Source organism: Astyanax mexicanus, chromosome 8 (genome assembly GCF_023375975.1).
Source record: "Astyanax mexicanus isolate ESR-SI-001 chromosome 8, AstMex3_surface, whole genome shotgun sequence".
NCBI classification, from domain to species: domain Eukaryota; kingdom Metazoa; phylum Chordata; class Actinopteri; order Characiformes; family Acestrorhamphidae; genus Astyanax; species Astyanax mexicanus.
This window is the reverse complement of record NC_064415.1, coordinates 47,321,761-47,343,062: the sequence shown is the minus strand read 5'-3', so window position 1 is coordinate 47,343,062 and position 21,302 is coordinate 47,321,761. Positions and strand designations below refer to the sequence as shown.

At 40.0% G+C, this 21,302-nt stretch overlaps 2 protein-coding genes across 2 annotated transcripts in view; one reads left to right on the top strand and one right to left on the bottom strand.

The window, feature by feature from the left end:
* The window catches only part of klhl18 (kelch-like family member 18), a 28,540-nt gene extending 26,818 nt beyond the window's left edge, over nt 1-1,722 (bottom strand). Inside the window, exon 1 of the mRNA XM_022677964.2 lies at nt 1,449-1,722. Within this exon, the coding sequence (XP_022533685.1) occupies nt 1,449-1,577 (129 nt within the window). The 5' untranslated portion in view covers nt 1,578-1,722. The remainder of the gene's footprint in view (nt 1-1,448) is intronic.
* Nucleotides 1,723-10,613: 8,891 nt separating this feature from the next.
* LOC103044908 (uncharacterized) lies at nt 10,614-13,682 on the top strand. The gene is made up of 3 exons (XM_007242797.4): nt 10,614-11,417; nt 11,861-11,954; nt 13,300-13,682. The coding sequence occupies exons 2-3, from the start codon at nt 11,865-11,867 to the stop codon at nt 13,564-13,566; spliced, it is 357 nt and encodes a 118-aa protein (XP_007242859.1). The 5' UTR covers nt 10,614-11,417; nt 11,861-11,864; the 3' UTR covers nt 13,567-13,682.
* Nucleotides 13,683-21,302: the final 7,620 nt, after the last annotated feature.

Below are 21,302 nucleotides of genomic sequence, written 5' to 3'. Positions count from 1 at the left end.
TGTTGAAATATATTGAAATCTAAGCTTACTGTAAATATACTGAAGAGCTTTACGCACACAAATAAACAGTTTTCAGGAGAGAAATATGTGCATATTAATGTGTGACACCCTCATTCCTTACTATTGTTGCTTAAATTGCACCTTTAATAAGGTGCGTCTTATGTACGAAAATAGACCAGAAAACAGATGTTTATTGATAGTGCGCCTTATAATACATAAAATCCGGTACTACAAATTACTGAAAGGCTGAATGGCAAACGGACCCCTACCCCTTTCATAGTGCACTACATAGGTCATATAAGTTAACTGCCTGTTGCAAAGTCCACATTTCTCTGTACTGTGTGCACAGCAGTCATCTGCTGTCCAGTAAAGGTCCAAGCACTTCTCAATTGTGTGAGGCCACACTACCTTATTTTGAACTGTCTATGATCTGTTGGACATACAGTAAATACCCAGAGCAGCTCACTGTTCAGCCTCAATGTAACAGTGTAAAATTATTGGCATGTCTGTGCAGCGTAAATTACTAATTTTATTATGTTTATGTTCGGATGTTTTTTCTATAGTTTTGAAGTGATAGAGAAGTTAAGAACAGGAGCTGTACCCACAGAAAGCAGAAATAATCTGTGACTAATCAGAATAATAATATACAGATTAGTCGACTACTAATATAGCCTTTCTCTGCAGCGTTAGAATAGATGGGACCCTGCTGGTCGAGCCCCACCATAAACTGACAGCTGAAGAGCAGCAGGTGAAGGGAACTCGAGTTCAGTCCTTTACAGAGATCTTTTCACAGTAAGAGTACAGAGATTAGATCTGATATGATGCACCTCTGACCTTCACTATGTGTTAAAACACAGAGCTTATTCTCAGTATTAACTAACAAATATTAACTACACAGTGCTACGAGCTGTGGATGCGGACTAGCTTGCCAGCTAGGTTAGCTAACTCTCAGGTAAGGTTGCTATTGGAGGTGGGTAATCCAGGCCCAGAAAGTTAAAATCCATTCCAGGGTTTTGTTTACACTGCCTAAATTGTACTGCACCTGCAGCAGAACCGCCCTGGTAGTTGGAACAAAAACATGGGATGGAATTTTACTTTTTGACTGGATTGCCCACCTCTAGTTGGGAGTTACACAGCAGCAGGGCGAACTGAGTAACTTCCTAGATTTATTCTACTGACCCTATCCTACTGAATACTGTGCCGGTTACCCACTTTCACCGGCGGGTTTAGCGAGGGTAGGTAAGAAGTGTGGGAGGGAGGCGCTGACAGCGTTTCTCCGGTCCCTCGTCTCCTTCTTACACAGCCTTCCCACCTCCCACCGCCGCAGCCCTGCTACCTTCGCTTAGCTTAGCTTATCTTAGTTTAGTTTAGCCTAGCCTAGCCTAGCCTGGCCGGCAGGTCGGAGGACGGCTGTTACAGTGCCGGCCGGTCGAACAGTTCCCCGCTACCTTCAGTGTGACATCGCAGAGTTTGCCCTGTCTTCGGATTTCCTCCATCACTGAGTACCCGCGGCTCGGTAGATCGTGCACCGAGAAATGCATCAGATCCTCCAGCTCCTCCAGCACCATCTCACCCATCTCCACTCAGCCGAATACCGAAACGCGAAACGGGACAAGAGTGAGCCAGGCGGGACGCCGTAAGGCAGAACCAATAACAACAAGACTGGTAATTCAGAATAACCCTATCCCCAATATCCAGCTAATCAATAACCAAGAATCACTCCAGCACAACACTGGTCATCACAGTTACTGTTTATAGAATGTCTGTGGAATAATTATCCAGTGCTGCAACTCAGTAAGCCTGTAGCTCTGTGGATTAGCCTGGATTATGTTCACTGTACACTCGAATAGGGAATATGATGGGCTGTTAGAGCAGGATAAAGATCAGCACAACTCACACACTCATCAGTGATACCCTACACACCTTAAAAGAAAAGAGAAGACATAAACAGAAATATTGTACACACTGCAATAAAATATGTTGGCAAGACAAAACTAGACTATATATATATATATATATGGAGAGTGTGGAACTCTGCTCAGTCCAGGGGGCAGAAGTAAAGGGGTCAATAGCCAAATGCAAAGCCAGCCCGCCTAACAGTCCCACCGACATTAAAGGCCTGAGAGTCTGTTTACAGTGCTGTTCATGTTTCTCAATAAAGCTCAAGTAAAATAGACTGTGTGGGTGTAAATTATTACAAAAATAAATAAGAAAAACACTATGAAATATCAGTACAGTACATTGATGAAATACAGTACAAAATAACAATGATAAATATTTGGCTCAACTTAACTGGACTAGAACGGTGAGTGATCAATAACCGTCACGGACAGGGGGAACTGCTCTGAGACATGAAGGTGACAAAACACAATTAACATCACAGGAGGAGTCACATCCACGTATCTCACTTTACTGCTTTTTATAATAAAGATCAGAGAAATGTTTCCTTACATGGTGGCGTAACATTATATTCCTCCAAACCCAGCACAGTGCAACCTTTAACACACAGTACAATATAGACTACATATAGAAAACAAAAATGCAAACACACAACAAGAACTCTACCATAAATCCAACAGACAATTACAATTAACATACAGGACTTAGTAGAGCCACCTTTCACTGCAATTACAGCTTCAAGTATTTGGGGTATACCTCTACCAGCTTTGTTTATCTAGAGACTTTTTGTTTATTTTTTTGTGCAAAATAGCTCAAGCTTAGCCACGTTGGATGCAGAGAGATGGGTCAGGACTTGCTGGAGGGTGAATCTCCTTCCCAGTCTAAAGTCTTTTGCAGCCTCCCACAGGTTTTTGTGGAATAGGCTTCAATTAAAGGCCTTAATTATTGATTTATAGACTTATTAATGTATGGGATTACAACAGAATTCTAAAGATTGAAACTACCTGCTAAATAAAGCTGTCTTCCCCTTTCTTTAAACAGATTGATTCTCGTCTTATCTTTTAATCTTTTTTAAAAAAAAATTACAAATTGTATGCTTAGAGAACTTTGACAATTTTTGTAAGCAGTGGTGAGCCCCGGTTTCCTCTCGGGGGAACCATCCTAAGAGACGTATTTAGACATGTAATTTTCTTTCAGGATTGCCCTGTATTTAGCTCCATCCATCTTCCCATCAACTCTGCTTTTTGGCCAAAAAAGTAAACTTTGGTCTCATTTGACCATAGCACCTTCGTCTACATGTTTGCTGGGTCACCAACATGGCTTGGCAAACTGCAAATGGCACTTCTTATGTCTATGCTTTTCTCAACAATGTTTTTTGTGCCATTCTTCCATGAAGGCCAGATTGTGCAGTATAGTTGTCCTGTGAATACTTTTTCTATTTTTGGATGATGGGTTGAACAGTGCTTCTTGGGATGCTTAAAGCTAGAGATAATTTTTTTTTAACTTCTCTACAAGTCAAAACAAGAGGCTTTTTTTCTGACCTGTCTGGGGAATTCCTTAGTCTTCATGATGCTGTTTGTTCACGAGACGGCCACTGAGGACTTCACAGAACCGGTATATTTATACTAAGACTAAATTACACACAGCTGGACTCTATTTAATAATTACGTAAAGGCAATTGATTGCACTTGATTTTATTTAGTGGTTTAAGATTTTAGAGGGCTAAATAATTTTGCATGTCACAGTTTGGAGGCCCCCCCATCCACATAGACATGCCTTGAACATTCTAAAAATACATCAACTACATGAACACAGCAGTTACTCAGGTAGAGAATATACAGTACTTAGGTAAAATACAATATTTGCCAGCAAACAGTAGTATAATAGTAGGTACAGTTTAGGAGCATCAGTGCAGATACAGGGTGTGTGGTGTAGGGTGAGTGCCCTAGACCATTGTGCGCGTTTGTGTGTTCACAACACTGCTTTGCTCTGCAGTTTAAACAGCACAGGCACCAATTTCTGGGGAGGTGCGCATTAGGCTTCGGTATAGAGTAGACGGCTACACATAGGGTAAGCACAGACCGTATGTGTCCGTGTGCATTGTTTGGTGTAGTTGTTATACTGTGTGGTTATACTGTATGTGTATGTGGCAGAGGTTTTATTTACTGTCATGTTTAATTCTGAGAGAGTTTGTGTCACAACCTGTGAAAGCTCCAGCCCTGGGACAGCGCGTAAGCAAAACACAATACTTCGTTCTAAATGTTTTTCATTGCCTGTTAATATTATGTTGCCTGATGGTATGCTCTCTGTCCCAGCGCTTATAGATTCCGGGTCGGAAGGGAACTTCATCAGTCTGGACCTGGTTAAGGAGCACGGCGTACCCACCCGAGAACTTCTGCGTCCTTTATCCATTCATGCTGTGGACGGAAAGACAGTTCGCTCCAAGCCGGTTACACTGCAGACGCTACCCATCACCCTACAAGCCAGCGCTCTTCATTTCGAGGAACTGCCACTTTTCGTGCTTCCCAGCACCGAGCATCCAGTTATCCTTGGCATTCCATGGCTCAAGACCCACGATCCCACTGTCTCCTGGCGCGATGGGGATATCACGGTTTGGTCTTCTCACTGTCATAAGAACTGTTTGGCTTTGGATAGTCTTATCATTCAGTCCACTTCTGTGGAAAGTCCTGAAGTTTCTGATTCCCCTGTTTTTCCCACTGAGTATTCTGATTTTTTTGAAGTGTTTAGCAAGGATAACGCTACTAAATTACCTCCTCATCGCTCTTGTGACTGTGCTATCGACTGAAGGGTGTGATTGGAGATAACCACACCTTCACACTCTTATTCTTAAATGTTTTATACATTTATATATACAGTTATTATTTTTACTGTTCACTTTATATTTCACTTAATAACCTTATGATCTCTGCTCTCTTTTTAACTGTCACTATGACAAGGCTTTGGAGGTTGTTTTTACTTTTTAAGGAATCAGGAAGGTCAGAGTGTTTTCATCAACAGTGAGAGCTGTGAGGAGAACGTGACCCTGAGTGGCAGAGAAGCTTCACTGCTGTTCTGGGACCAGTGCATATGAACTAGGAGACAAGCTATCTGAGTGAAGTGCTGGGAACCTCTCCTCAGATAGCCAGCGCATGCCTGTTCTACACGCCGTAAAGTCACACACAGGCCAGAAGATCTTTCCATCCACTCTTTTCCACTGTTTCATCTTCTCACAGACTTTAGGACACTTAAGGACTGTCTGCTGTGTTCATGAAGGACACAGAGCTGAACAACATCATGATAAGAACCTGTTGCTCAGACAGGCTGGAGCGGATCACGTCATTGGAACTGGACAACAAACTGTTTACTGGACTCTGCTGACGTAATCATATGATAAGTTCTGTCCAATCACATGTCATTTGCAAAATGTATAACTGCTTGGAAGAAGTCTGAGGAGTTCTCTCTGTCCCTCGACTGGCTTTAGTTTCTTTCTCTTTCTTTCTTTCTCTCTCTCTCTCTCTCTCTCTCTCTCTCTTTCTTTCTCTCTCTCTCTCTTTCTCTCTCTGGGTTGCGAATGTGATGATCTATCGAGATTGTATTCGTTGATGTACTTTTACTCTTTTCTAATATATATCTTTTAATTTTTGTTCCTTTTATATATCTGTAATGCTGAAACTATTTTTCAAGTAAACTTTAATATATTTTAAATTCTAAGCTCTGACTCATTGGTCATCATTTCATGTTCTGAGATTTCTCACATCCGAGTTTTATCTAAGTCATGCTGTGGTAAATTACCCTACACGACCTAGTGGAGGGTGCCACTCTACCCAAAGCTAGAGTTTATCCCCTCACTCTCGATGAGGAGAAGGCTATGAATGATTACGTTACCGAAGCTTTAGCTCAGGGTTTCATTCGCCCATCAAAATCACCAGTCGGTTCAGGTTTTTTCTTTGTTAAGAAAAAAGACGGGGGACTGAGACCCTGTATAGATTACCGCGGTTTAAATGCGATCACTAAGAAGTTTGCTTACCCATTGCCCCTCATTCCTTGCGCTCTGGAGCAGTTGCGTAATGCCACCTATTTTACTAAGCTCGATCTACGTAGAGCTTATAATTTAATTCGCATTAGGGAGGGGGATGAGTGGAAGACTGCATTTACTACTACTAATGGCCACTACGAATATTTAGTTATGAGTTATGGTCTCGCTAACGCCCCCGCAGTGTTTCAGTCGTTTATGAACAACATTTTCCGAGACATGATTGGCAAATATGTCACCCTTTTTATAGATGACATATTAATTTATTCATCTGACCTTGAATCCCACGTGCAACACGTTCGCTCGGTTCTCCAAACTTCTGGAGAACGATCTTTATGCTAAAGCCGAGAAATGTGAGTTCCATCTTCAGAGAGTCGCATTTCTCGGCTATGCCCGTTCCCCAATCCATCAAAGACCGTCAACGTTTCTTAGGGTTTGCCAATTTTTACAGACGTTTCATACGTAACTTCAGCAGTATAGCTGCCCCTCTCAGTGCGCTCACTAAGAATGCCACCAAGGTTCTTAAGTGGTCCCCTGAAGCCGATCAAGCGTTCCACAAGTTAAAAACCGCTTTCGTTTCTGCCCCCGTTCTCATGCACCCGAAACCTGAACTACCATTTGTAGTCGAGGTCGACGCTTCCAATACTGGCGTAGGAGCAGTTCTCTCCCAACGCAGCGGTTCACCGCCTAAACTACATCCCATAGACTTTTTCTCAGGAAAAATGTCACCAGCAGAGCGTAACTATGGGATAGGGGATAGAGAGCTGTTGGCTGTCAAACTTGCTCTAGAGGAGTGGCGTCACTGGCTGGAAGGGGCTGCACATCCATTCACCGTACTTACTGATCACAAAAACTTGGAATATCTCCGTACAGCTAAACGCCTAAACCCCCGTCAAGCTCGTTGGCCATTGTTTTTCTCTCCAATTTTTCGATCTCGTTTCGACCAGGTGACCGTAATACTAAGGCTGATGCCTTATCCCGAGTTTTCAGTTCCCCAGACGACACATGCCGCGCTTCTGAGCCTGAATACATTCTGCCACCCACAGTTAGAGTAGCAGCCATTAGATGGGAACTTGACGATCTCATTCAACAGAGTCTAGCTAACACACAACCTCCGGAGGGCTGTCCTCCTCATAAGATTTATGTACCCAAACAATTTCGCGATCAACTCATTGGCTGGGCACATACTGCCCTTACTTCTGGTCACCCCGGTGTTACACGTACGCTACAACTGATCTCAGCTCGTTATTGGTGGGAAACCATGCGAGCTGACATACAAGCTTTTGTAGTTTCATGTTCCGCCTGCGCACAATGCAAAACACCCAAAACCCTTCCGCTGGTAAACTATGTCCTCTGCCTGTTCCTGAACGACCATGGTCACACATTGCTGTAGATTTTGTTACAGATTTACCCGAATCTGAAGGTTACACTACAGTTCTCACAGTCGTAGACAGATTTTCTAGAGGAGTTAAATTTATCCCTTTTCCTGCACTACCTAATGCTCTCCAAACAGCTCAAGCCATTTATTCACATATTTTCAGACATTTTGGTGTCCCTGAGGATATTCTGTCAGATAGAGGGCCACAATTTACTTCAAGAGTTTGGAAATCCTTCTTTGAACACTTGGGTGTCCACATTAGTCTCACTTCTGGATTTCATCCCACTAGCAACGGGCAATGTGAAAGGGTCAATCAGGAATTAGGGAAATTTCTGAGACTATACTGTTTTAAACATCCTGCTGATTGGTCTCAATACCTCATTTGGGCTGAGATAGCCCAGAACTCCCTCATCAACTCCACATCTGGTCTCACTCCTTTTCAGTGCATTCTGGGTTACCAGCCTCCGTTGGCTCCGTGGACAGCGTTGTCTACCGAGATACCTGCTGTTGACGACTGGATGAAGCGGAGTGAGCAGGTGTGGGAGGAGACGCATCATCAAATTTCTGAGGTCTTACGCAAGTCAGTCTGACAGACACCAAGGTACCACCCCCCAATACCAGCCCGGAGACAGGGTGTGGTTTTCGACCCGGGACTTGAGGTTTGAGGGGGCCTGTAAGAAACTGCTGCCTAGGTATATTGGCCCATTTAAGGTTTTGTCTCAGGTTAACGAGGTGACTTATAAAATTGAGTTACCTGCTCAGTACAGAGTGCATAACTCATTCCATGTTTCTCTGCTCAAGCCTCTTGTCCCAGGTCCGCTTGCTGAGGGTGTTCCTGATGAGGTGCCGCCCGCAGCAGTGGAGGGGGAGGATTCGTCTACCTATGCGGTTCGAGAGGTGCTGGATTCACGCAGGCGTGGTGGTGTGCTCCAGTACCTCATAGACTGGGAGGGTTACGGCCCTGAGGAGCATTGCTGGGTTGCCGCCGGTGATGTGCTGGATCCTGCTCTATTGGCCGAATTTCATGCCCGTCACCCTGGTAAACCTGCTCCTAGACCCCGTGGGCGTCCTAAGTGCTCACTCTCTTCTTCGGCTCTGGGTTCCCAGTCTCGCAACCCCCGCCTGCCCGGCACCTCTGTGGCTACGCCTGTTCCTCCCGCCGGTACTCCCTGCCCGTCGGGTGGACGTCGTCGTGGTCATCCCCTTTCCGTCTCCGTTCCGACTCCCTCGGGGGGAGGTACTGTCACGTCTAGTGCTGTTAGCTCCTCTGTCCCTTCCACACCCAGCTCTAACGGAGGTTCTCAGGTCAACAACTACACTACCCAGAATGCACCACCCGCTGACATCACGACCTGATCACGTGACACCTCACCTGCTTCCTCCAGGAAGTCCCTAATACTAATTACTAGTACTATTTAAGAGCACACCACACACACACTGACGCCGCGTATTGTAGGTTCTCCTCATTACAAAGCATTCTATATCTCTTGTCTCAGTTTATCTCGTGTATGACCTTTCCTTTGTTTTCTCGACGCTGATTATTGCCTTTGCCTCTGATATTGGATTGCTTGTGTATTACCTGGACTGTGTTTTTACTACTGCCTCTTGGATTACCTCTGCTACTGGATATCTCATGTATGAACTCTGGACTGTCTCTCGTTTTGGTATGGTTTTGTCTACATTGCTCCTGTTATTGGTTATTACCCATTTTTCTGTACCGACTATGTTTTACATCTGTTTATTTTATAATAAACTATCTTTTATCAGTATCTGCACGTGTCCGCATTCTGTACTAGCCATGACAGTTTGCTTGGAATTGGTCAGTTCTGCATTTACAACATATGAATTAGAAGGTCATTTAAAACACAAACACAAATGCATTAGTATTTATTTAAATTGAACCTTGTAATTGTTGCATCAATACTTTACAATTAGCTGTGTACCCACATATCACACATTATCTCTAGATCTATGGTACTGGTACTACAACTAAGCTAAGTAGGCCAAAGCATTCAATTTCTTTATTTCTAAAGCATCATTAGCACTAGTGGATTAGATTCTAATCTCACATTTCTTTTCTAAAAAGAGCTTTATTCTGATGACTGCTGACCACAGATCAGCTAGATGAAAGTAAAGCATTCAGTGTTTAGATCTGTAAACGAACTTAACATGTTCTCTCGTGGAACACATTTAGAATAAAGTGAGCTAAATTATGAAATAACATCATCATCCCGATTACATCCACTTAGTTTAGAACATTCTGCTGTTGAGCGTCTCCTGCAGATCATGTAATTTTATAAGAGCTGATGTGCTGATAGTAGATTCAGTGTCGGTTAAACGGAATGTGCTGAATATGCACTTTAATCATGCTGAGCTAATCTCTTTATTTCTGTCACTTCATATCCAGCCTCCTACGTGTTACAATTATCACACACAAACACTGTATCTCTCACAGCATTAAACTGGATCAGTATCTATACATTCATCCAGGTTATTAATTCAGATTATAATTCACAGAAAGACTGAGAAACTGAAATACTATCTAAATCAGAAAAGGCTGCAGTTGTAAAAAGTATAAACCAAAGATGTTTCATGTTTTATCTGATCAACTTTTATTTTATTAATATTCATGCATGCCTAAATTTCAGTGCAATGCATTTCACAGAAGTTGGGCCAGGAGAAATTAAAGGCCAGTTAGGAGGCAAAAAAATGATGTAATGTAAATGATGTAATTTGAAAGTAATGGAAAGTAACCTTCAGCAATATACAGAGCAACCTTTAATCAGTACCTGTTAGTACAAAACAGGTTGGTACATTAACAGTTAGGGTATTAACCTGCCACATTCACTCTAATAAAATTAGTATGATCTTCTGTCAGTCTATAAACTCGATACATTGTAGTATTAATGTGTAACAGCAGGGACACATTCTCAAAATATTTTTAGGCCTGTGTCCCTCTGTAACTAGATTTTCAATATTTTGATTTCATTATTTTGATGGGATTTAGGTTTTATGTGTAATATACACTTATCATAAAAAATCTACACCCAGAAGGAAGTATGGGATTGAAGTGCTATTCAAAAGGAAGATAAAATTTGCCAGGAAGGATAAATTATTAAACATTTACACTGATATAGGTCATATTTATTGAGCTAGAGGTTTGTTTCTTTAAGTATGTGCTATTAACACCCCACCCCTACTGCAATACCTGCAGGAATATTCCAGCTCCATACAGGGACGTCTGGAATATTGCGTAACAAATGCATTACACACTAAGTAATGCACTGCTGTACTGCACTACTGTATGTCAATCAATTGTTTTCCTGGTAACATGCAATCTTCATTCTACATTTGTGATGCGTTTCCAGGCTTTCACTGCAGTTTTTATTTGTTGGTGTTAGGTTTGAGAGGGTACTCCCTTTAGTCTGCTCTTTAGCAGGTAAGAATGCATGCTCTATAGGGTTTAAATGACTATGGGGTTTTGATCCACTTCACAGTGAGTTTTGAGTCATTATCTTGCTGCATCCTTATCAGAGCCAATACTTTGGATGTGAGTGGAGTGGAGTGAGTGTCTTATTTAAGTGTCCCATAACATCACAGCCTGTAGCAGCTAAAAACACTCTACAAATGAACCATATGTAAACAAATGTCTGCATTAATTTTTCTGCAGAATCAGAGACAATGGCACTGCGTAAGACTCTGTATGTGATGGTGCGAGGATACAGAAAAACAGTCAAATCTCACAGTTCCCCAAGGGGTGGGGGGTCCAGTTTTACAGCCTTAGTAAAATAGTCAGCAAAACAGCTTAAAGTGATTACTCTCTAATCAATCTGATCTAATAAACACATGAAAGCGTCTGGAATTCCCGCTGAAATTGGAAGCGCACTCGCCCACATCTCAGGTCTCGTGCACTTCCTCAGCCCACCCGGCCATGAAAGGGACACTCAGTGCCAACGACTGCCCTGCCCCTACTCTTCACCTATAAAACAGGTGTGCATTCAGGAGCCCAACTGCAGAGCTACAGCCTTGTCTGTCCGACCCATTGAAAGCCCCAGCTGACCCAGCTTGAGTACTGACCCGTGAGTACTGACCTGCGAGTACTGACCCGTGAGTACTGGTTTCAGATATATTTATATTAGGTATATTTATAATTATTTTTTTTCTGTTCTCTCAGCATAAAATCTTGCCTTAATTTATATACATTTATATTCCTATAATCATTCATGAGTGTTATAGTGGCCATTTCCTTTAGCAATGATTGCGATATGTTGCAATACTGTGCGCAAGGCCATGTATTGTGATTTTAATCATATTTTAGTGAATCTTGCCATCATGATTTAAAAACAACACTGAATGAACCAGTATCTGACACACATCTAAACTATTCATTCGGAATCAATACCGTCTTTTTGAGAATCTATACAGTGAATCAATGAAGTCTAAATGTAACAGGTGTCATTTTTGTCCTCTACCTGTGGACAGGTGGTTGGCAGCTGGATGTGGATGTCAGGCTGATTAACAGTAACACTGCTGTTTTAATTCTGTTTCAGAAACATGAGCACAAACCACCTGTCCAAGTATGACGAGCTTCGCAAGGGGGACTACCTGTGGTCCAACAACAGGGAGTGGAAGGCTGTGTTCCAGGCAAGAATACACCTAAAAATAAACACATGCACACAGAGTTAGAGACGGAGAGAGAGAGAGACTGATGATCCCCTGATGATGTGGACAATTGTGGACAAAGTAAAAAGAGTCACAGCTCCGAGAGGCCCAACAGGCTTTTTTTCTGAACTGTCTTCATGATGCTGTTTGTTCACGAGAAGGCCACTGACGCCTTCACAGAACCGGTATATTTATACTAAATTACACACAGCAAGACTCTATTTAATAATTAAGTAAAGGCAATTGATTGCACTAGATTTTATTTAGTGGTTTAAGATTTTAGAGGGCTTAATAATTGTTTAGGTTGTTTGTTGTTATGTTGTTTGTTGTTGTCAAGGCTCAGCAGACGAATCACAGCTGCTTCTCTCGGTGTAGTGCACTGCACAGCTACATTTTTGGGGAGGTGCGCATTAGGCTTCGGTGTAGGGTAGACGGCAACACATAGGGTAAGCACAGGCCGTAAGGGTTCGTGTGCATGTCTCTGTGAGTAGTGAAGGAGTGATCAGGTCAGTCTCTGTGTGTTAAAGAGTCTCATAGTCTGAGGGAAGAAGCTGTTGCAGAATCTGGTAGTGGAGGTTTGGATGCGCCGGTCTCTTCTGCCAGATGGCCGCAGTGCAAAGAGTCTGTTTGAGGGATGGGTCGTCCACAATGCTGGTGGCTTTGCAGATGCAGCATGTGGTGTAGATGGTGCTGATGGAGGGGAGAGAGACTCCGATGATCTTCTCAGCTGTCCTCACTGTCCACTGTAAGTTGTTGTGTTCTGAGATGTTGTAGTTCCCAAAGCAGATAAATAAACTGAAATAAACCCTGCTTTCCTCTGAGCGTGCTCAGCAGTGCTACATCAGCAGCAGTTTGAAAAAAGATTCATATCTTTAAAATGAATTAGTTAAGTTATAGGGCAGAAACTTATTTCAAGTTCCATAACTTTTGCCAGTCCAGGCACTCAGCTGTGGGATATGTGGGCGGGGTCTCCTGCATTGCGCTGTGGATAGAAGAATGTTAAAAGTTTGCTTCAGAAATACATCTGCTTTAGATGCTTCTGTGAGTGATTCCATAGAGTCATGCTTATAGAAAAGTGTAAAATTTAAGAACCTTTTTAAAAGGTAAAAAAAAATATATATATATATATATATATATATATATATATATTTGATGTAAAGATTCGTCTCTGTTACAAACATGGTTCTTCTATGACATTATGCAAATATTTTTTATTTATCTCTTTGGAGCTCCTTATTTTATGAGTGTTTTTCATCATGTCATCATTCTCACTCAGGAAAACACCAGTGTTCCTCTCGTGTCTGTATGTTCTGTGTCTGCACTGCAGGATGATGGGAACTTTGCCATTTACGGGTGGAGGCAGGTGTGGTCATCTGACACGGGTGGCACGAGGGACGCTCACCGCCTGTGCATGCAGGACGACTGCAACCTGGTCCTGTACAAGCGGGACAACAAGGTGCTGTGGCAGACGAAGAGCCAGGCGTCCGGTGCCTTTAAGGTGTGCCGGCTGTACCTGCGCAACGACGGCAACCTGGTGATTGAGAGAGACGGAGAGGAGGTGTGGAACTCGGCCCAGTCCAAGGGCTACAAGTGAATCGGCCAATCAGAGAGGCTGTGAAGAGTCAAATGACCTCACAGTGACCCCACTACAAAGAGAACATGATAAAGATAAAACAATATAATCAATAAAGTTGAACTGCATGCTCCTAATGATCTCCTTGTGTTCTTGATTTTGAGAACTCTTTAGAATTTTCTATATTTCTGCCTACAATTTACCTAAAATGTAGCAGATATTCACACAATTCCTAAAAGTAGATAAAAAGGACCAAATACTAAACAAGGATATTAGACTTTCACAGCTATTTTATGAATCATGCAGTTGTGCAGCAGTATACGTGCCCTAGTGTCGCTTCAGCGTCATTTAAATGAATGAACAGCATAATATGATAATATCAATTAAATTAAATTTTATTTCTATAGCGCTTTTTACAGCAGAACTTCTCACAAAGCAGCTTTACAGAGAAAAACAGGTCCACGCCTCTTTTGAGCAGCACCACAAAGATGCCAAAACCTTGAAGGAACCAAGACTCAGTCAGAGGAACTCATCCTACTCGGGTCGACCCGCTCAGTACACACAAACAAATCAACAGTACAGAGATAATGTGAGCTATAGGTAATGTAACAGGTACTATTTTATGAATGTAAAAATGTGATGGGCACATAATGGAGAGATATGGATAATGTAGAAACAGGTACTAATCTATCAATGTGAAAAGGTGATGAGCACATAATTGATAATGGAGAGCTATGGCTAATATAGAAGCAGATTCTGAGTGTGTTAATGTTGATCAGTGCAGGATCAGTGACTGAGTGCAGTGAATGAATAACAGCACCAGCATTTAGTTTACCACAATTCCCTATGTCCCTGGATATGCAGCCTTATCTAAAGGGAAAACAATAATTACCAAAAGCTAAACTTAACAAATAAGTTTTTATACTTAAAGATTGAGACTGTGTCTGAGTCCCGAACATATTCGGTTGAGGAGCTTTATAAGAGAAAGCTCTTCCTCCTGCAGAACTCCTCTGAATTTTAGGAACTACTAAGAAACCAGCACCCTGAGATCTAAGTAATCGTGGTGGTTCATAATAGGAGATGAGGTCTCGTACATACTCAGGAGCGAGCCCATGTAGGGCTTTATACATTAACAGGAAAATTTTATAGTGTATGCAGAACTTGACTGGAAGCCAGTGCAGTGTGATAGAACTGGACTAATATGCTCAAATTTTCTAGTTTAAGGAAGGACCCTGGCGGCAGAATTTTCTTTAAAGTACTGTAGGAACATCCTGACAGTAGCGCATTACAATAATCTAGAGGTAATGAAGGTATGTACTCATTTTTCTGCATCATGCCGTGATCAGGCATTTCTCAGCCTGGCAATGTTACATAGGTGTAGAAAAGCTGTTCTAGTAACAATAGATATGTGTTTATCGAATGCTAGATCTGAATCTATGATAAAGGCAATTTTTTTTAAAGAAGACAGCTTCAGTTGAGTACAGTAAAAGATGGACCATAAAAAAGTAAACACAGGGCGCCGAGTGGTCCAGCGGTCTAAAGCGCTGCCACTATGAGCAGGAGGTCGCCGGTTCGAACCCCAGCTCATGCAGCTTTGCCATCAAGCTGCTGGCGTCAGAGGGAGCAAAATTGGCCCTGCTCCCTCTGGGTGGGTAGATGGCGCTCTCTCCCCACATCACTCCTACGGGGATGTCTGCAGCACAGGGCGTCTGTGAGCTGATGTACTGGAGCCGAGCCGCTGCGCTTTCCTCCAAGCGCGCTGGCTGCTCGGTAATGCTGCATCAGCAGCAGCTCGAAAAGAAGCGGTGGCTGACTTCACATGTATCGGAGGAAGCATGTGCTAGTCTTCACCCTCCTGGTGTGTTGAGGTATCACTAGTGATAGGGGGAGTCCTAATGAATGGGTTGGGTAATTGGCCGTGTAAATTGGGGAGAAAATGGGAAAAAATTAGAAATAATAAAAAAAAAATTAAAAAAAAAGTAAACACAGCAAGGAGATAAAAAATAATTCCAGCCATCCCTATGTAGTGCACTTTGTTGGACATAAAATAGCAGAACGTCCACACAAATGGTGCACAATAGTCAGATCTAAAGATTTGCTATCTTGTATTCGCTCACCCATTCAGGTCCCAGTCACTTCTATAAGCACAAGTGTTTAAAACCAAATACCTAGGTGTTGCCGGCGCCAGGTCTAGAGGTTTCTGGGCCAGCAGCAAGGGATACACAGACCTGTCAGCACTGTGTATCCTGAGAAATAACTGGATCTGCAAGTTAGTGGAGGACACAAAGCAATTAAGCAGCTTGTTCAAAGGCAGCGCAAGTTTATTTCTAAATCAACATTTCTTTCATTCATTTCATAATTCAGTAATTATTATTTAGTTTTTTTATATATAATAGCAAGGTATAAAATATAATTTGTTCATATAAAAATACACAGGCACATTCTTGTTGTATTTTACCCTGTATATACTTCCCATTGTAAATATGTTGTAAATATGTAAAATACAGAATACTTATTATATTTGGTTTCTTTGTTAACATTTACAAGTTTAGCTAGTTTAATAGTATCTCCAATAACATGACAGTAAAATGTGAATATGCATTTCAGAATATATGTAAAATATATGTATATGTAAATCTATATATATATATATATATATATATATATATATATATATATATATATATATATATATATATATATATAAGATATTCAGATATTAGCTTATTAGTATAAGCTAATATCTGAATATCTTATATATATATATATATATAAGTGTCCTCCACTAACTTGCAGGTAACTAAAAACGCTACTTAAAACACTCTAGTTTACAGAAACAGTAATAAAAATGGCTAGGAGAGAATTTTGTTAACTTCTATTTTTTTCTGTGAGTTTAAGCAGTAATACTGGCAGTATTAAGCTACCTTGGCTGCCTCAAGTATGTGTGTTTGTTGAGATGTTGGTGTAAATGTTGTATGTGTAGCTGTGTAATGGAAAAAATGTAATGTTGAGTAAATGTGTGATAGTTTATTTCTAAACTGCGCATGCTCAGACCTCGAATTTTAGTGTGTTCTCCATGCAGCTCACTGGGATGAAGCGCCATCTAGCGGTTGAGTGGTGTAACACCATGTAAAAGTGTAAGACTGGCTTGAAAAGCTTTTAGAATGGTTCTTATAATTCCAATAAAATACAAAAAAAATAAAATAACAATAAAATAAAAAAATAAAAAAATAAGTGGGGGGGTGTCTGTGTACTATAACTATAACTGTAGATGGAGGCAATTTTCTAACCCTCTACATAGGCATGCAGACTGCTTCTACAAACATAAATGAAAGAATGGGTTGCTCTCAGGGGATCAGTGAATTCCAGCATCCATGATAAAATGATGAAACCTGTGCAACATGTCCACTCGTAAAATTTTCTTGCTACTAAATATTCCACAGTCAACTGTCAGTGATAGACAGTTTACAACAACAATCCACTCTGTCAGTGTAAAATAACAGCGGGGTCAGCAGATACTGAACAGTGCGCAGAGGTCACCAAGTTTCTGCAGAGTCACTACAGACCTCCAAACTTCATGTCTTCACCTTAAGTTTGAGAACAGTAGAGCATTGAGCTCCATCCAGACCTTACAACATCAAACACAATACAGGTGAACGGATACTTTTGGCAATGTAGTGAATGTACACTCAGAAATAGTTTTAGTCATATTTTAGTTATATATAACATTCAATGGCTGTTTTTTTTACATTTGGTAATTTATAAAAAGTGCACTAAGTAGGAAATGTGTCTTTTGTGACATGGCTGATAGTCTTTACTCATGTGACAGAGAATGAACAAACCTCACACCATCTCTATATTAGGTTTTCCTCTCTTTGTTTTCTTTGTTTAAACAAAATAGAGAGACAGAAAAAGCTCACACCATGGTACAATCACCAAACTCGTACATTAAAGCAGTTAGTATGAAATTTAGCTAAAAACCAGGCAGGTACTGAACCTCAGAATCCAGCCATTAATAGAGAGGGGGTTGGATCTCTGCCTGACGGGAGACGGGCGGCAGTGGTGGGTCTTCGTGACGTCACCCGCCAGCCACTTTTTCATCGACCCGGCAGTGTCAGGCACGTACCCGGCAGTACTAAAAACTGTCAGGTATCTTCCTGACAGTACGCCGGCACTACTAAAAACTGTCAGGGAGCTTCCTGACAGTACGCCGGCACTACTAATAACTGTCAGGGAGCTTCCTGACAGTACGCCGGCACTACTAATAACTGTCAGGGAGCTTCCTGACAGTACGCCGGCAGTTTTAAAAACTGTCAGGGAGCTAGCTGACAGTATGCCGGCAGTTTTAAAAACCGTCAGGGGGCTAGCTGACAGTACGCCGGCAGTTTTAAAAACTGTCATGGAGCTTGCTGACAGTAAGACCGGAGTCAAGCTATCCGCGCTTCGGAAATTCTCAGTCAAGTCATCCGCGCTTTAAATTTAGATGCGCGTATACGTGCGATTTTACGGTAAACAGCCGCGCAGACGGAGAGCACGCTTAAAAAACACAGAGAACGGGAGACCGACACGTTTCAGTCTATTATATTAATTCAGACATGCATTAAGCCCAGAAACGAGAAAAAACGGATTAAAATAACTCACCTCACTGTATATTTTGTGCAGTACATTATCTATTTGATATAATATCCCATCAGTGTTTAAGAGAGAGAGAGAGAGAGAGAGAGAGAGAGAGAGAGAGTTTTATATTAATATTACTTTTTTCAATCCATGCTTCAAATTAAATTTCTCATGAGTTTCCCAAAAAAACAAAACAGATCCAGTACCTTGTAAAAGAGTCCATCCTAGACTATCACTTCTGCAAGTGTGGGCAATTTTCACTGTGTGGTTTATTTTATATTAATAAAAAAATTGTATGCGTTTTTAAAATAAAAATTTTCATGATTTTCCCATAATGCCAAAACTGGTCCACTACCATTTGAAAGAGTACAACATAGGCTGTCACCTCTGCAAGTTTGGGCAAATTTCACTGTATTTTTTTATTTTATATTATTATTATTATTATTATTATTATTATTATTATTATTATTATTATTATTATTATTATTATTATTATTATTATTATTATTGTTGTTGTTGTTGTTTTTATTCATGTTTAAAATTAAATTTCTCATGATTTTCCCATAATGCCAAAATAGATCCACTACCATTTGAAAGAATCTGTCCTATGCTATGACTCCTGCGAGTTTGGGCAAATTTCACTGTTTTGTTTATTTTATATAAATTTTATTATTTTTTATTTATACTTAAAATATGTTTTTTTCATGATTTTCCCATAATGCCAAAACAGGTCCACTGCCATTTGAAAGAGTATGTCCTAGGCCATGACTCCTGCGAGTTTGGGCAAATTTCACAGTTTTGTTTATTTTATATTAATTACAAAAATATATAGATATAAACATATATATAGTATATGCATATTTAAAATTAAATTCCTTGTGATTTTCCCATAATGCCAAACCAGGTCCACTACCATTTGAAAGAGTCCATCCTAGGCTATGACTTCTGCAAATTTGGGCAAATTTCACTGTTTTGTTTATTTTATATATATATATATATATATATATATATATATATATATATATATATATTTTTTTTTTATGCTTAAAATGACATTTCTCATGATTTTCCCATAATGCCAACACAGTTCCATTACCATTTGAAAGAGTCTGTCCTAGGCTTTGACTCCTGCAAGTTTGGGCAAATTTCACTGTATTGTTTATTTTATATTAATTTATTTATTTTTTATGCTTAAAATTTAATTTCTCATGATTTTCCCATAATGCCAAAACAGTTCCACTGTTAGCATTTGATGCCAAAACATAGGCTATCACCTCTGCAAGTTTCGGCAAATTTCACTGTATTGTTTATTTTATATTATTATTATTATTATTATTATTATTATTATTATTATTTTATTCATGTTTAAAATTAAATTTCTCATGATCTCATGATCTCTACAATTTGAAAGAGTCTGTCCTAGGCTATGACTCCTGCAAGTTTGGGAAAAATTCACTGTATTGTTTATTTTATATTATTTATTTATTTTTATTATTCATGCTTAAAATTAAATTTCTCATGATTTTTCCATAATGCCAAAACAGGTCCACTCCCATATGAAAGAGTCCATCCTAGGCTAGCTCCCTGACAGTTTTTAAAACTGCCGGCGTACTGTCAGCAAGCTCCCTGACAGTTTTTAATAGTGCCGGCGTACTGTGAGCAAGCCCCCTGACAGTTTTTCGTAGTGCCGGCGTCAAGGGCGTAGGAGCGGGCTTGATATTGGGGGGGACACATTTGCCAATATGAACCCAAGCCCACCCAATAGTTTCCTAGAACAACATTTGTGGAAATTAGTTTTAATTAAAAGTAAATTATTATTATTATAAGGTGATTTTACAACCTAAACATGTTACTCCACATTACAGTTACTGTTGTTAGAAAAAATATGCATGCAATGTCTGAATTATATACATATGACAAAAATGATCAGTTATCACCTAATATTTAAAATAATATTGTCAATTCTGTCGTATATTTACATTTTCTCCTGCACTCTTATTTTTTTTCTACTGAGAGCTCTTCTTAAGATGTTGTCCTTTTATGTAAAAGAATGTAATTACGTTTCATAGAGATTTTTATAAACGTCAGGATAAGTGGTCTTACTGTGAACTACAAATGACCAGGGGTGGGTTTCCCGAAAACGATCAATCTTAGGGAATAACGAACGAACTAACGAATGACGTGAGTAAAGAACGAGCCAGTTCTGCGAGTGTTTCCCAAAGAGCTTCGCAAAGTGAAAATTAACGAACGAGGTTAAAGAACATCTTTGTTGACTCCTCCCCCGAAACAGCGCGCTCAATCGATCCACAAATATCGATTCAACACTGCATATATGCAGTATTTATTCACTATTAGACCATAAAAACGTAGAACTGTGTTGTAATCATCAACATTATACATATTCTGAAATTTAAATTACAAAAGGATGTACTTTGGCATTAATAAAATACTCCTAAAGATACATATGACTAAATAAATAATAAAAAATCTAATCTATTTTAAAACATTAAACTTTTCTTACTTTTTTTAAATTATTATAGTTAATATATATTATATTAATAGATATTATACTAATATTATTAATAGTAATATTGATAGTAATATTAATGTATTATTGTTATTATTATTATTATGAATAATTATATAAAAATAATATAAAATATATAAAAAATAAATTATATAAAAATAATATAATAATACTTATACGTATGTACCTGTTTTTTTTAAACCAACCAAAATATGTTTTATATACACTCGGCTCCTGCTCATCCTAAATCACTCAGTTGAGTTTAGGTCAGGGGATTGTGAAGGCCATGCACCTTTTTGTTTACTAGACAATTCCATATGCGTCAATTAATCGTTTTCATGGTTTTAATATTAATCGCCAATGTAAAAAAATAAAATAATTAAATGAGACGTGTCCAACTTTTGACTGGTATTTATATATTTGCGAGTTGACACACCCCAGAGTTTGCCCAGATGAACGGCCACAATGTTGGTTAGAAGCACCTGAATAAGGAATAATATTAAATATTACCTGCACATTCACTGATACCCTTTACAATACGTGTAGGTGTGATTAAAGACACCGCAGGCGTCCCCTGCACCGGACCTACTTTGCAGCTTTGCTTAAACCGTGA

What these genes read in the sequence shown, in the direction of transcription:
- LOC103044908 (XM_007242797.4), top strand. Translation starts at nt 11,865, where the DNA reads ATGAGCACAAACCACCTGTCCAAGTATGACGAGCTTCGCAAGGGGGAC. An exon ending in AGTGGAAGGCTGTGTTCCAG is followed by an intron (nt 11,955 to 13,299) that starts GCAAGAATACAC and finishes TCTGCACTGCAG; the next exon opens with GATGATGGGAACTTTGCCAT.